The sequence below is a fragment of the Grammomys surdaster genome, unplaced genomic scaffold (assembly GCF_004785775.1).
Source record: "Grammomys surdaster isolate TR1022 unplaced genomic scaffold, NIH_TR_1.0 127, whole genome shotgun sequence".
Classification (NCBI taxonomy): domain Eukaryota; kingdom Metazoa; phylum Chordata; class Mammalia; order Rodentia; family Muridae; genus Grammomys; species Grammomys surdaster.
In genome coordinates this window covers 9,484,047-9,500,701 of record NW_021604585.1, presented here as the reverse complement: position 1 = coordinate 9,500,701, position 16,655 = coordinate 9,484,047, and the positions used below count along the sequence as shown (strand labels likewise).

The following is a 16,655-nucleotide window of genomic DNA, read 5'->3' as shown; positions in this document are numbered from 1 at the left end:
GACATTATCATGGCCTGTGGGAGGAGGGGAGACGGTGTGAGTGGCAGTGAATCCCCTTCTGGTATCCTGGTCCAGAATGCTCTGGGAGGCAGAGGGTAAAGCCAGGTTGTATGGTTCCGTAGTACACCAGAGCCCAGTTCCTGCTGAGGGCACTGGAAAACTGGAAGTTGTCACTCACTACCATGCTTAACTGGGGCAGCAGATGTCCCTCCCAGAAGCAGGACATGGCTGTGACCACAGAAACCTTCATGGCTTTGGTCCCTAGGCCTGCCACTTGTTCCTCATGACCTCTGAGTGACCTGTCGGAAGTGCATGATGGGAGGCTCTGCCCCCACCCCTACCTCCCTTGCTCATTTCCCTGTCTGCTCACCGTCCCTTCTGGCTCCTGTCCTCCTGCTCGCTCCCCTTCTGTCTCGTGCTCTGTCTGCTGCCGCTGTTCGAGTTTGCTCTGTACTGCTCTGCTCTCTCTTCAACCTCTTCTCCTTCTCTGTGCAGATGTATAGGCACGATAAGGCCGGAGGGGAAGGCCATGTGACCTAATGTTTCATGTCACTGCCACGCCTTCTCGGTGCGCAGAAGGTGAGCTCGCCCTTGGCCTCGCCCACTCTCCCAGCTGCCCTTTGGCCCATCTTGTCCTCCTCGATGGACAGTAGCAGTAGTTCCTGTGTGAGAGAGGGTTAGTTAATTCACCCATCCCTATGGGGGACAGGACACCCTCAGAACCCTGGCAAGCACTCTTAGCGATGCCAGAGAAGCCCAGCCTCTTGGTGGCCTTCCTTTGTGTCTCGGTGAACACTGGGCACAGTAGACCCCACAGAGGGATAGGCAAATGAGCTGTCAGAGCCTGGAGCCATTCCTTTAAATACCCAGGATCCCTGTCACCTCTGAACCTACCTTCTTCCTGCCTGACCAAGGCCATTTTCTCAAATCTAGGTGGCAGTCAGGGCAGGGAGAAGACTTCTGCCTTCTCCCTGATGTCCAGGCCAAAGTCCTGCATGTCGCAGGCCTTTCATGGATATAAGAATACCACTTGGGTGCCATAGACTGTGGCGCTTCGGACATTCATTACTAAAACTACCCTGCAGAGAGCAGCAAAGCTATTCTTTTCTTGTTTTTTCTTTCTTTTTTCCATTGGTCTTTTTGCTGGTTTGTTTTTCTTTGGTTTGGTTTTTGTTTTTTGAGACAGGGTTTCTTTGTGTAGCCTTGGCTGTTGGGAACTTGAAGTGTAGTCCAGGCTGGCCTTGAACTCACAGAGATTCACCTGCCTCTGCCTCCCAAGTGCTGGGATTAAAGGCATGCACCACCACCATCTGGCTTTTTTTTTTCCTTCATGGTGGTGCTGGGGTTGAACCCAGGGCCTTGTGCTTGCTAGATAAGCATTCTACCACCAAGCTTCATGTCCAGCAGTAAAAATGTCTTCTAAAAATCAGTCTCTCTCTCTGTCTTTCTCTCTGTCTCTCTTTCTCTCACTCTCTCTTATAGAAATACCTTTAGGAAAAGGCACCTCTAAAAATTACCCAAAGGCAACCAGGTAAGCTGGCAGCAGCCCTGGTGCCAACTGTAGAGGACGTGGCCCTTCCTGCTGGTTGCTCAGTGACCAGCCTCCAACTTCTAAGGGATCCTCCCTGCTGGCCTCCCAACTCTTCCTCTGTCCCCTCACCTCTGCTGCTCTCCTGCTGACCTCTCCTGAACCCTGTTCCCCACCTCTTAGCCAGGATATGATCAGCCTCTCTGCTTGCCTTGGTTGGGCGTTTCCACTCAGCCTGCTAACGACATAGAGCCAGGCTGATTTGACCTCTCCCCTCTGTCCAGCTATCCTGATCCTCTTTTTTATGGCCCTTTGCCTTTAAGGTTTCTGCCCAGGGCTTCATGCCTGGTGACACTGGCCTTGCCTGTCTTTGATGCCTTCTCTGTGGCCTGGCTGATGGTACTGCTTAAGAGGGGGCGGGGGTGTATATGTGTGTGTGCATTTGTGTGGTATACATGTGCATGCACAGATACATGGCATGGAAGAAATGTGTATGTCTCCTGTGTGTGGTGGGGAGAGCTTGGGGTTTGTATGGCTTCCCCTCTGAAATCCTCCTCCCTGTCCTCTCTTCCCTTTCTTCATCCCTGTTGCAACCATTTCATGCTTTTGTCCATTTCCCAGAATGGGAGCGCAGACAGTGTGGCAGAGTGTGGCATCCTGTTTGATCCTTGGGTCTCTTGGTCAGAGACCTCAACCAGAGTTATCCCACAGCACCTGCCTAGGAAGATCTGCTCTGCAGGGATGCAAACCTCTGGGGGCGAGGAGATGAAGGAGCCTTTCCACATCTCATGCTCTTGTCTTGACTCCCTCTGTGGCTAGTCACCGTGACAAACATCTTCCAGAGTTATATCCCATGGCCCGCCCTCCTCTCTATACCTTTCCCTGGCCAGTCAGACATAATAGAAGAAGAAAGATCTCAACTAATAGCCATGTGCAAGTGCCTGTGTACACTGACGTGCAGGCATATGGTAGACACACCCGCTGTGAGTCTGCCCTCATTGGATGAGGACTGACTTCTGTTTGGCAGACTGGTTTGGGTTCTGATTCTTTGCTTTGCCCAAGTTTAGAATGGATGGGGTGCATCAAGGTTTTGTTTATGCGGCTAGTGCTGTGGGGGTCTCTTGGCAGCTGTTTCTAGGATTGGCTCTTGACTGGGAAGACTTGATTTGATTCGGGTGTTTCTGGTTGTTTAGCTGCCTGCATCTATCCACCTGTCCATCAATCACTCGGTCCAATCGTGTAAACCTTCTAAGGGACAAAAAGTATTCCTGCTCACAGAAGCTATCTGGAAAAGCAAAGAGGCAATGCTCAGGGCAGGGCTTGCACTGCAGCAAGTCTGTGCAGAAGAGACAGCTCTGGGGTTGCAGGGTGCTTTCTGTGAGCATCAGCTTGGACCCTGGAGGTTTACATTGAGATAAGGTGCTCCCAGGAAAGGCTCAGGTACCACTAGGGAAGTGTGAAGAGATTGTCACTAAAGAGTTACTAACAGTGATGGCAAAGGTCAGCACAGCTAAGGCAGAAGCTTCGAGGTATGAGAGGAGAGGAAGCTGGCATTGCCAGGTCACTATTGTACAGGGAGTTCTGGAGAAATTGAGGCACAGGTAGAGGGACAGATTTGTGTCCTCAAACCCATCCCAGCCTGCTTGTCTGAGGGAAGCTCCATTCTCGGGCTAGGAGCCATGATCTGCTGGGCTTAGCCAACCCGGGGAAGGGCAGCAGTAGATTAGGCAGGGGAAGGGATAGACTAGGCAATAGTAGTAGCAGACTAGGGAGGAAGGGAAGGCAATGCAAGCTGGAATTAGGGAAATTTACTACAAGCATCAACAAGGAGATCCCTGTAGCAGTCATATGAACTGTGGGTGATGGATCCCTGGTATGTCACTTTGCCTAGTTTGAGTATTTGATTACACTTTAATTAATGACAGCCTCCCTATAGATGAACCTGTCTCACGTGGCTTGGCACTCTGATTATCAGGGTGGAAGCGTGGCATGGGATAGCTAAGTCTCTAAGACAAATGGCTCAGGGCTTTGAAAACAATTATAATATAAAATTAAATGTTGTGTGGCCAGATGTGGTGATACATGCCCTTAATCCCAGCACTTGAGAGACAGAGAGGTAGGTGGATCTCTGTGAGTTCAAGAGCAACCCAGTCTACATAGCAAGTTTTAGAACAGCCAGAGAAATCCTGCATTTTAAAAAAAAATCATTTATATGTTAAGTTGTACGTATAGTACAGTTGAAAGTGATCACAAAGACTGTGAAAATACACATCTGGCCCCTTCCTCTGGAGCGTCTTCTGAGCTCACTGGCATCTATGCTTGCTTGCATTTTATCTCACGCAGTCTGTCACTTGGAAAGACTTGGGCAGCCTGGTTCTTGCATGGGCTTTACAACAGCCCATTCCATCATAGAAAACCCAAAGTCAGAAGCCAGCCTGGGTTTTCTTCTGAGGTAGCTTCCATCTCTGCCTTTCCCCAGTGTCCATTTCTTTCCTCTCCTGGGCCAAGTCCCTCCCTGGTGCTTCTGAACTCCAGCAGCCTTGTGAGGGTTGCTTTTGTACTGTGCTGCTATCTCCCCAACTCCCACCATGCCATGGGCTTCTCGTAGCTCTGAGGAGGGGAAGCCAGGTGTTTGGGATGGCTGCCATAGGGCTGCTCTTGCCATCTGTAGCCTGATTCCCTTCATTCCACGAGTGAGGGCTGCAAGGCCAGCTGGACTGACTTGTCTCACCTCTTTGACTGAGGTTGGTTGGTAGTGACTAGCCTCTCTTCATAAGGGAGCCATCTGAGAGCACATGTGACCTATGCCCCTGGAAGGCTTATTCAGGGTTGCAGAGGAAGTGGAGAACCAGCGTTCTGAGGACAGCCTCTGTCTTTCAAGAACCTGCTTCTCAAAGGTCAGAGGACTACTATCCCTAAAGGGGACCCACAGGTGTTCACAGACAGGTCCTTTATAAAGAAAGCACGCTTGTGTTCTGTTGGCTTGTCTTTACCAAAGGCAGGTCCTTCTGGCATGCTGGTGGTGGCCTCGGGCTTTCTCTCCTCATGAGGCTAGCCTGAAAAGGATAGGCCAGGATGCAGGCTTTGTTTGTAAAGGGGTTAGATTCTTGCAAAAAGCCCCCAGAAGTCCTTAGTGAAAGTCGTCCCCAGATTTCACCCAAAGGAGTGGTCTTTGGCTCTGGAAAGGTCCACAGACCCTAGCAAAGCTTTAGAGTCTACTGAGCACAGCTCTCAAAATTGTACAAACTTTAGCCAGGCGGTGATGGTGCACACCTTTAATGCCAGCATTCAGGAGGCAAAGGCAGATGGATCTCTGTGAATTCCAGGCCAGCCTGGTCTACAGAGCGAGTTCCAGGATAGCCAAAAGAAGCTGCAGACTTAGGCCCTACTCAGCCTACCAACTTAGCAAACAAGTGGAAGTTTATGGGTGTTGAGCCCAGGGTTTCATGGTATATCTGGATAGAGGACAGCACACTTAAGGTGAGATCATTTACATTAGAAACTATAGCAGCAAGCTAGCATGGTGCTGCTGTAATCCCTGTACTCTGGGGTGTGAGGCAGAAGACTCTTAAGTTCCAGGCCAGCCTGGTTATCTACAATGGGGCTCTACCCGTGACTCGTTAGTGGCAGTGTCTGCAGCTGTACCACCTCCTGGCTGCCCGTGGTCCTCTGCCCTAACTCAGCAGAAGTAGTTTTGGTAACACCAGGCAGATTATCACCTCAGCCAGCTTCAGGGAACATACCGACTTAGTGCTGTAAGTCTGCATTCTTTGTGGATCCTGCCTCTTAGGGCAGGCTCCTGGGAAGCAACGGTTTCCTCAGTGCCTTGGGATATTCGCTACAGTTACTTGGTGATTCTCAAGAAGGATGACAAGCAGGACATCTGTATGACAAAGGGCCATGCCATCTCCAGGACAGAGTTGAGTTGAGGGTGGGGATGATGACTAAGGAGGCATTGCTTCCATGAGAGCCGGGAGTCCCAGAGTCCAGATGCCTCTTAGATCCCCCTCTGCCCACTCCCATGTTCTCCTCTTGGAGTCCCAGCTATCCAGTGCCCACACTGTAGGACAGTCTCTTGACATTTCCCTTGAGAGAGCTTTAGGACACTTCTGCTCTGTCCCATCCCCTCTGTGTCTCAGAACACTCACCCACAAGCCATGGGATTTGGTTGGTTTTTCCTCTTTGAAAACTTCTTCTTGGAAAAATCCACATGTCATAGTCTTTCCTTCCAGTTCTCAGGAAGCTCTTTACACTCAGTCTCATTTTGTGGTAACAGAAGGTCTTTTTGTTCATCAACCAGATTTAGGTTTTGCCGCCTTTTCTCATACACCAGGTGTCCTTTATCATTTGTAGGTCACCTGTCCCGAGATCTCAGGATTCATATCTACTTTCTCATAGGTGTTGTCTTCTCTGCCCTAAACCGTCTCCTTTCTACCCTGTGGTCCCGAAAGAGCTTCGAAATCAAAGTTGTCATATGTATAAGGAAGCAACTCAACTTCAGAACCACTCAAGTGGGCCAAGGGTGGTAGCAAATACCTTTACACCCAGCACTCGGGAGGCAGAGGGATGCAGATCTCTATAAATTTGGGGCCAGCCTGATCTACAAGAGTTGAATTCCAGGATAGCCAGGGCTACATGATAAGATGCTGTCTTAAAAAACAAACAAACAAAAAGCCCCGAACCACTTAATTAAAGTGGATTTGGAGCACAGGGTCCCCACTGGTGTTGGATACAGAGCATCTTTCTCAGCCACCGGAGGCCGAGTCTCCATGTGGCTGGTTACCTTTCCAACCCTCAGTCTTCTCCATGCTGAGGACGATCTCTGATCTGTCGTGGGCCAGTGCTTGGCGCACGGTGTGATTTTAGCTGAGCCATCAGTATCTGTGCTGGGTTTCCTAGGCTTCCCACCGGCGCTGGGTTGAGCCTTACATCTTACCCTCCTTGCACTGCCACAGCATTCGCTTTTCTATAAAGGGCTTTGAGCCAGGAGCCTTCAGAGACTCTTCAGGGACCCTAAGAGACCTCACTGTCAGCCAGCACTTTCTCCTCAGGCTTTCAGGGTTGAAGTCTCACATCTTCAAAATCCTGTCCAATCCAGCTCAAGATCCCAAGTCCTGTGATTCCTAAAATTCCAGGCTGGGCATGAGTTTCTTCCTTTTTCCACCTGGCCTGAGATTTGGGGTGCCTCAGTTACTTGATTAATTTCTTCCTAGCATGCATGATAGAAATCGGCCCTTGTCTGGGATTTGCAAAGAGGCGCTGATGCAGAAGACTGTGGGGGATGAGGGGTGGGACTCAGAGCCCTGAGGGCACTTCTTCCTAACCGCATGGAGTAGCAGGATGGAAGGGGCTTGCTGGCACAGGTGTGTCCAGGAAACTGCTGCTGGGGCAGGCTGGTCATGACTTTCTCTGTCTTGTTGCCAGGCGGAAACAGCAGCCAATCGCATCTGCAAAGTGTTGGCCGTCAATCAAGAGAATGAACAGCTTATGGAAGACTATGAAAAGCTGGCCAGTGATGTGGGTACCCCTGTGCTCTTCTACACTGGCCCCAGCAAGGCTCTGTATTACACCCCGAGAGAACGAAGCTCCCAGGATCTGTCCCTATATTGTCAGTCTGTGGACACAGTCCTAGGCTGGTATAGTGTTCTGATCCAAGCACAGTTAATGTAGGACAGCTTAGTTCTAAGCCCCTGGGAGAGCAGAAGTGAAGACGGAGGAGATGGTCTCCGGGCTACAGTGGGCCTAGGAAATGCCTTCACCTCTCTGGCTCTTGGTTTTTCTTTCACTTACTGAGTAGGAGCTGAGTCCTGGGATTTCAGAGGCGTTTGCAGCCTTGGGAAGTTTTGCCTGAACTAAATAGTACAGGGCTAGCCGAGGTATGACATGTGCCTGGGAGGGCTCAGTACTGTCTCAGGCTTGGTACTTAGCAGTACTTAGTAGTCAGGCCAGTAGGGGACAGGATGGGAAGGGGTTAATCAGCTGACCTGCTATCATTTGGGTTAAGGTGCTGCTTGCTTCTTCCTTACAGAACTCAGCCCTTTGAGCTGTTCCCCTGGCCTTTCGGTGGCCTTGCCCTCCAGCTGAGTGAGAGCCAGGTGCCCAGGCTTTAATCCCACCTCCACTGCTCCAGCCAGTCATTGCAGCAAGCTGCGTGACTTGGCAGAGCCGTGGGCGCCTCTGCCATAGTGTGGGGGTGATTGTAGTGCTTGACCACATAGTAGTTCTGTGACTATTCCTGTGAGTCATTTGGTGGATTATGCCTGGCATCATGCAGGTGTTGCGTATGCTTCCTGTCATCCATCCTTGTAATCCTGGATCTTCTTCCTCACCCTCGCCATGGCTCCAGGATAGAAATCTAGGCTGTCCCAGAAGCTAGCCTCTTCCTTTGGGGCCAGAGGTTCCCGTTCTATTACACCCCTGCTTGGTGTAGATGAAGAAACTTGAGGCCTGGCTAGACTTCATTAAGCTCAGGTCTCCTTGCTCTTAGAGAGCAGCCTGTGGTTCTTTGGCTCTTCCCATATCAGGACAGAGAAGATGAGGGGTGTGGGCTCTGAGTTGACCATATCCTGGTTAACTTGGAGGAAGCACCCAGAAGCCTTGCTACACGGCATGGTAAGGTCTTTGTAGGTAGTTAGTTGGAAGGGAGCGTGCCATTAGGAGAGACTTTTTGCTAGCCCTCCTCCTGGGAGGGAAGGGCCTGTGGAAGAGAGGCAAGCTGGCCTTCGCACATCCTTACCCTGCGCCTCTCTTCTGTCTTGCCACCTTAGCTGTTGGAGTGGATCCGCCGCACCATCCCATGGCTGGAGAATCGGGTGCCCGAGAACACCATGCAGGCCATGCAGCAGAAGCTGGAGGACTTCCGAGACTACCGGCGCCTGCACAAGCCGCCCAAGGTGCAGGAGAAGTGCCAGCTGGAGATCAACTTCAACACACTGCAGACCAAGCTGCGGCTCAGCAACCGGCCCGCCTTCATGCCCTCCGAGGGCAGGATGGTCTCGGTGAGTGCCAGGGGCAAGTCCGGGACCTGCCGGGCCGTCTCCATCCCCCAATTGCTTGGAGGTGGGTGTTCTTCTACCTACAAACCTATTCCATGTTTCTTACACTGTACCACTCAGGTGTGAGCCCAGGCACAAAGGGACAGCCACTTTCTCCCCCGGTCAGGTTCGTCCGGCTCAACCCCTGAGGATTCCAAACTTCCTACACCTTAAAAATTAAAGCTTTAAACAGAGTACCTGGTCATACTGAACCAAGCAGTAATGTTAATTTTTAATTTTATATAACCTCGAGGATTTTAAAAATAAAATAACAACAATAAAAACAAAGCAAAACAAACCCACTTTTGTTATCTTAAATAAAAATTAATTTTTGTAGTATGGTTCTAATATGCTAATAAATAAGATATTAAAAAGTAGAAGTTGTTTATAATCTTGCTACCTACTATAAATTTTGTTTTAATTTGAAGATTCTTTATTTACTTATTTTATTATTTTGATTTTTTGAGTGAGTGTGTGTATGTGTGTGTGTGTGTGATCTTAGGCTCTGAACCCAGGGTCCTCATGAATGTTAGGCAAGTATTCTGATACAAGGCCACATCCCCAGCCCCTATTTTAGTTTTTTCTCTGAGACATGGTCTTATTAACTCATCTAGGGTGACCTAAGACTTACCCTTTAGCCCATGGAGACCTCGACTTATGATTCTCCTGCCTTGGCATTCTAAGTAGCTAAGATTTCAGGCCTGTGCCACCAAGTCCAGTTTTAATCTTTATGTAGAAATATAATTTTAAGTAACTCTTTTTTTTTTTAAGATTTATTTATTTTACTTATGAGTACACTGTAGCTATCTTCAGACACACCAGAAGAGGGCATCGAATCTCATTACGGATGGTTGTGAGCCACCATGTGGTTGCTGGGATTTGAACTCAGGACCTCTGGAAGAGCAGTAAGTGCTCTTAACCACTGAGCCATCTCTCCAGCCCTTAAGTAACTCTTAAAGCATGATTTATGTAAGATTCTTTCAAACAAAAACACCTATAACAAGTTGGGTGGGACACATGTCTATAATCTCAGCTCTTGGGAGACTGAGGCAGGAGAATCACAGCAAGCTCAAGGCCAGCCCAAGCTATATAGCTAGGCCTTATCTGGAAAACAAAAATGAAACCTTAATATTGTAGTCAGTTTTCTGTATCAGAAACTGATACAGGTGCCCTTCCATTATGTCCCCTTTTGTCTTTTTGTCATCCCTTCCCTTTATCTTTCTCTAGGACTTTATGAGCCAGGAGAATACAGGACAAAGTCATCAAGGCAGAACCTTTTATCCTTTCAAACAATGAGTAACAATAACAACAACAACAAAAAAAACAAACTGAACAAACAAAACCCAGACATACTGAGCAGGACCAGAGAAGACAGGCCAAGTGGGAACTGGCATGAGCAAAGTGGTCTTGCACAAGGAAAACAGGCCTATGGTGTCTGTCATACAAGCAGTTTGGAATACCAGTCCTTTAAAGTCCATGGCTTAATCAGATGCATTGGGGCTGTTAAAGTCACTGAGCTAACAGATACTCTTGAGAAACAGAAGGAGTGCCTCTGATGCAAATGCCTGGTGCATGGCCTTAAGGATGGTGCTCAAACTGGCTCTGCCCTAGCTGTTCTGGCTGGGTGCCTTATGCGAAGGGCATATGCATTTTTTTCTTCCCATGATCATGGCTGATTCCCTCATCCAAGCTACTCTCCAGAGCCTAAAGTCCAGAATCTGGGAAGCTTGGCTCAATAGAACGATACATATCTTGGATCTTGTGTGTCAGATTGCTTCATTCTTAATTGGTCTGATCCTCTGGCTTGTTCTTGGACCTCTGAGACTAGCCAGGAACCCGTTGGAAGCTGGTCAGTGCAGGGGGCTCCATGGCTGAATGGCCCACATGGGCTAGGATACCCACTCCTTATCCAAGAGTCAGGGAAATACTAACAGGAGCTAGAAGAGAGATCGGGCAGTTGACTGTGGTGCACACAGGCGCTAAGATCCAGAAGCATCTCTTCCTGGAAGGCTGCAGCCCCTCCAGGTTCTCTGAGCCTGTGCCTCCCATCTCTACAGGATATCAACAATGCCTGGGGCTGCCTGGAACAGGCAGAGAAGGGCTACGAGGAGTGGCTGCTGAATGAGATCCGAAGACTAGAGAGGTTGGACCACCTGGCAGAGAAGTTCCGGCAGAAGGCCTCCATCCACGAAGCCTGGACAGATGGTGAGGCAGAGCCAGCTCCCGCCTCCTGCTCCCACCCAGCCAGCCACCAGCTAGGACTCCTTTCTTTTGCTTTTGTTTGTGGCATCATCTTATCTGTCTCTTCAGAGTTCTCTGGCCTTAGACAAGTTCACTAACCTGGGTTGCTTTCGTTTCTGTGCTTGTAAAGTAGAGACATTAGTGGTACCGACTTCCTAGGCCTGTAAGGGTTAAATGGCGAGGTCGCAGGCATGCTGACAATCACTGAGGGCAGTTTTGTGAGAGCACTACTCTTGCCTGTTGGCATCGCCGTCCAAATCTCCGACATGTAGATGTTAATGTTCCTCCTACGTGGTTGTGTAGGCTGGTATCTGGTGTCTGCTTAGTGATGATCAAGGTTAACTGAAGAGAGACAGTCGTACAGGATGGGGCCTTCCCTCAGAAGCCAATTTGGGTTAGAGCAGTTGTTCTCAACCCATGAGTCTCAACCACTTTGGGGGTCGAACGTCCCTTTCACAGGAGCGGCCTAAGACCATCAGAAAACACAGATGACTTATGATTCATAACAGTAGCAAAATTGAAGTTATGAAGTAGCAACAAAAATCACTTTATGGTTGGGGGTCAGCACAGCATGAGGAGCTGTATGGAAGGGTCGCAGCATTAAAGGTGAAGAATCACTGGTGTAGAGTGTGGAACGACTCTGCATTTCCTTGCGCTCTGTGGCCACATTGGCTGGAGCCCCTGAGGCAGGGCCAGTGCTCACTGGTGCCATAAGAGTTCTTTATTCAGCCCTGGGTCATGTTCCTTTGGCCTTGGGCTGGGAGTGAACAGGGAGGATCACATTCTGGAGCCATCTCAGAGTGGCCAGGCTTAGTAAGAAAACACCCAGCTAAGTGGGTGTGTTTAGGATCCCATATAACTAAGTACACGTGCAGGTACAGAGTGGACAGGAGGGGTGGCGACGGCCCTGATTCACCCACTTGTATTTTTTGTTTTACTTTATTTTTGTTTTCATTTGAAACAATTTCATCATGTAGCCTTGGCTGACCTAGAACTCACAGTGAAGACCAGGCTGTCCTGGAACTCACTCTGTAGACTAGGCTGTCCTGGAACTCAAAGTTCCAACTGCTTCTGCCCCCTAGTGCTGGAATTAAAGGTCTGTACCACCACACCCAACCGGAATTCATTTCTTGAGATTAAGGAGTTAACCTTAGCCATGGAGGAATTGTGCACACAGGGGTATCTGTGGTGATATTTACCACAGGACAAGCTGTGGGGTTGGGAGGGGTCCCCCACAGAGCAATGAGAAGTTCTGTTGGAGGAATCTGGCCAAGAAAAGATTCACATCCATGAGTTCTGTGTCTCTGGATTCAACCAACTTCAAAGCAAGATACTAAGAACAAAACGGAATTATGTCTGTGTTGACCTTATGTTTTCTCGTCATAATTCCCTGAAGAATATGGATGCACAGCTAGCTATGTACAGCATCGCCACTGAAATCAACCTGAGTGGTTTAAGATATAGGGGAGAATATACGGAGATTATATGCATATACTGTGCCATTTTATATAAGGGATTTGAGTACGTTGGGATTTTGTTATCTTTAGGGGTTCTGAAATGAGTCCCTTACAAATCTTTTTTTTTTTGGTTTTTCGAGACAGGGTTTCTCTGTATAGCCCTGGCTGTCCTGGAACTCACTCTGTAGACCAGGCTGGCCTTGAACTCAGAAATCCGCCTGCCTCTGCCTCCCAAGTGCTGGGATTAAAGGCGTGCGCCACCACCGCCCGGCTGAGTCCCTTACAAATCTTGAAGGACGTCTCTCTGTACCTAGGAAGACCATGAAGCCAAAGTAGAAATTCTGATAGCATGTGCTGCTAACTAGTTTTAAGGCAGAAAATGTAATTTATATAGGAGTAGATAAGTGGGTTTATTTGTAAATTAAATCTAAACTTACTGTGTTATGATTTTAAAGGGGGGTGGCGGAATTCAGTACCAGAAAGGAATGCTTTACCGTTGGGCACAGCTCTTAGCCTCATGGACCAAGAAGGTACGAACACCCTGTGGTAGCACAGGCACAGAGGATGTTAAGTGTAAGCAAGGCCGTTTGGCCCCTGTCCTGAGAGGGTCCTTCCTGAGGCAGCTTGGAAACTTTTTAGGGAGGTCATTTTTCATCCCTGCCTTCTTCTTCTGAGAACAGGATCAAAAATACAAGAGCTGCCCTTGTCTTAGGCTGGGGCATTACTGATGCTCTGAGACGGCTCTAGCCACCAGTGGATGTGAGCGGCAGAGGGGGGCAGATCCCGGAGTACAGTGAGATTGTCTGAGAAAGCGAGTCCCTGCAGGGCTCTCAGGACTCACCCATAGGACCAGGGACATTCTAACCCTGGGTACTGATTGGGTGCTTGGCTTGTTTTGTTTTCATTTTGTTTTTTCCTGGTTATTCCATACAGCATATATGGCTGTGTATCCTGATGTTAGAAAGTGAATGTCCGGCCTCATGCATTTCCACATATTCCTGTGTAACCTTCATATGCAACTAGTTTAAATGCCATGGGAGGCCTCCCTGGGGTCAGTGGTCTTTCTGGTCCCTCCCCACAGTTGGATATTCTTGCTGCATGTCCATTCTGTAGATTTCTGCACAGTGAGCACCTCCAAGGGAAATACCTTGACAAGCAGAGCTTCTGAGCTCAAGAGTTGGATAGTGGGGGCTGGAGAGATGGCTCAGCGGTTAAGAGCACTGACTGCTCTTCCAGAGGTCTTGAGTTCAAATCCCAGCAACCACATGGTGGCTCACAACCATCCGTAGTGAGATTCGATGTCCTCTTCTGGTGTGTCTGAAGACAGCTACAGTGTACTCATAAATAAAGTAAATAAATCTTTAAAAAAAAAAAAAAGGGCTGGAGAGATGGCTCAGTGGTTAAGAGCACTGACTGCACTTCCAGAGATCCTGAGTTCAAATCCCAGCAACCACATGGTGGCTCACAACCATCTGTAATGAGATCTGATGCCCTCTTCTGGTGTGTCTGAAGACAGCTACAGTGTATTCGTATAATAAATAAATAAATCTTTAAAAAAAAAAAAAAAAAAAAAAAAAAACTTTGTTTAAAAAAAAAAAAAAAAGAGTTGGATAGTTAGACCAAACATGCTTGCCTGGCTCCTGCTCACCCATGTCTCCCCCCACCCCCCAACTCTCTGACCTCAGGCAAAGAAGCCATGCTTCGGCAGAAGGATTATGAGACAGCCACCTTGTCCGAGATCAAGGCCCTGCTCAAGAAGCACGAGGCCTTTGAGAGTGACCTGGCTGCCCACCAGGACCGCGTGGAGCAGATCGCGGCCATCGCCCAAGAGCTTAAGTACGCCTACTCCGACCTCTCTCCCTTTGCCCCAGCATGAGGCTAGATCTGCCTTCTCAGCTGTTGTGGATGAGGGTGGGAAACAAGGAAATATTCAGACAGGTGATGCTGGAGCGGGAGGGGGAGAGTTGTGTCCATGTGCAATACAGAAGGCAAAGCCACCCCTGGTGGGGGAGATCCCCAACCATTCCATTCTTGTGCAGACATTTGGTTATCACCTATTTCCAGGGCAAGACCAGAGGGTGCCCACACACGGATTTTATTTGATTTTGCCTTTTAATTAATGTTTTTTAGGTTTGCATAAAAGTAAGGGGGTTTGTTACTGCATTTTTATACCTTTTTTTTGTCTTTTAAAATTTTGTGTGTGTGTGTGTGTGTGCGCGCGCGTGCGCGCGCACACAAAGGGATATGCATGCCATGGTGCAGTGGTGGTCAGAGGATAACTTAAAGGAGTTGGTTCCTCCTCTGTTTTTACTGTGGGCTCCAGGGCTTGAACTAAAGCCTTCAGGCTTTCACAGAAGTGCCTTTTCTTGACAGCCTAGATTTTTTTTTTTCTCTTGAGACAGGGTTCAAGCTGTAGCCTAGGCTGGCCTAGAACTCAATGTGTAGCTCAGGTTAGCCTCAAACGTGGCAATCCTCCTGTCTCGGCCTCTCAGGAGAGTGCTGAGATAACAGACATGAGTCACCATGCCCAGCTCCCAAGCCTTGGACCGTGGCTCTGAGCTCTCCCTTAGGCCGCAGCAGCTTCCTGTCATTGGTCATTAGAGTCACCATCAACTTTGGTTGGGACAGGGACTGTTGGAAGGAGGTGCCTACCTTCCCTGCTTCTGTTTTTTTTGTTTTGTTTTGTTTGTTTTTCCTTCAAGACAGGGTTTCTCTGTGTAGCCCAGGTTGTCCTGGAACTCACTCTGTAGACCACGCTGGCCTCAAACTCAAAAATCCGCCTACCTCTGCCTCCCAAGTGCTGGGATTGAAAAGGCATGCACCACCACCGCCCAGCTCTGCTTCTGGTTTCTTAAATGCCAAAGAGACAGGAATGGGAGGGTGAGAATGATGTATGGGGAAGAGCACATCCCCAGGAACAGGAACTACAGTCCCTGATGTCACCCCTAGCCCCCTCAGCCTGTGTCACTGTCACTTGACTCCCTGTCTTTTCCCACTCCACAGCGAGCTGGACTACTACGACTCACCGAGTGTCAACGCTCGTTGCCAAAAGATCTGTGACCAGTGGGACAATCTAGGGGCCCTCACTCAGAAGCGGAGGGAAGCTTTAGAGGTAGGACCCTCTTCCTCAGTTCTTTGCTTTATGAGTTCCCATGATTCCCTGGACCATCTCTAGCTCTGGCCTGTTGGAATGACTCCCTTTGACAGGAATGTGTGAGTGGAAATCTGTAGCTGGACTTTTTTTTTTTTTTTTTTGGCTACTTTGTGGGTTCTTTCTTCCACCCTTTTCAACACCCCTTCTTCCACCCTTTCTACTCCCTAACACTAGGTAGTAGAGAAAAAGGAATAGAGGGAAAAGGGGTATATTATAATACAATAATGTTATTGGTAGACTACCTCCTGCTGATTAGGGACGTTGAGTTCCTTGGGGGCAAGTTTGACCTTTGAGGTCAGGATATCTAACTTCTTGTTTTTTCTTTGCACATGACTGCTTAACAAACCACAACAACCACCAACACCTCTTGGGCCCTGGCATTTATATACCCTGTCAAGAGTCCCCAGAATTTCAGACGTCATACACTTGCAGAAACTGTCTGCAGCTGGGAAAACCACGCCCCTGCTAGAGGACGAGGAGAATCATAGTCAGCTGCTGTGGACAATCCAGGGAGAGCAGCCCCGTATCCCACACCTGGGATTAAAATGGATACCTATTCCCATAACATTTCTGTGTTTTTAAAGAAACCAGAATTCTCACACAAAGACCCTCCTCCTGTCTCAACTTTGACTCATCTTGCAGCTCGGTGAACTTGTCAGCCCAGCTTCAGCCTTTTGAGAGCTGTCCTGTTCTGTAAACCAGACCCTCCTGGGGCCAGGACAAGTGATTCCAATGTGAGATGCCCTGTCGATTGACAACCAAGACCCAGAGCCACTCAAGAACTGGTTCCTTCTGCCTCATCCAGTCCAGTGCTCCTAGAACAAGACGCTGGGGCGGGGTACTGACTCTGGGTGTCTCTCCGCTTAACATTCTGCCCCCACTTGTTCGTTCTAGCGAACAGAGAAGCTGCTAGAGACCATCGACCAGCTATACTTGGAGTACGCCAAGAGGGCTGCGCCCTTCAACAACTGGATGGAGGGAGCCATGGAGGACCTTCAAGACACCTTCATCGTTCATACCATTGAGGAGATCCAGGTGGGCAACCCCAAGAGGCTGGTCCTTTTTAGGAAAAAATGAGGAGTAAATCCTAAGGGTTCCATGGAGTAATAGTATTAGCATATAAGGTCACGTGGGTTTGTTTTTTGTTTTTTTTTAAGATTTCTTTATTTTTATGTTGTGTATATGGGTGTTTTGCCTGCATGCATGTATGTACACCACTTACATACAGTGCCCGGATTCCC

The 16,655-nt window shown here is 48.8% G+C and overlaps 1 protein-coding gene across 3 annotated transcripts in view; it reads left to right on the top strand.

Moving 5' to 3' along the window:
* Positions 1–16,655, top strand: part of Actn1 (actinin alpha 1) — a 96,507-nt gene that overhangs the window by 70,581 nt on the left and 9,271 nt on the right. For all 3 annotated transcript variants that reach the window (XM_028752152.1, XM_028752149.1, XM_028752161.1), the window contains exons 9-14: positions 6,953–7,045; positions 8,296–8,526; positions 10,620–10,767; positions 13,946–14,096; positions 15,264–15,372; positions 16,309–16,449. In XM_028752152.1, the coding sequence (XP_028607985.1) occupies positions 6,953–7,045; positions 8,296–8,526; positions 10,620–10,767; positions 13,946–14,096; positions 15,264–15,372; positions 16,309–16,449 (873 nt within the window). The remainder of the gene's footprint in view (positions 1–6,952; positions 7,046–8,295; positions 8,527–10,619; positions 10,768–13,945; positions 14,097–15,263; positions 15,373–16,308; positions 16,450–16,655) is intronic.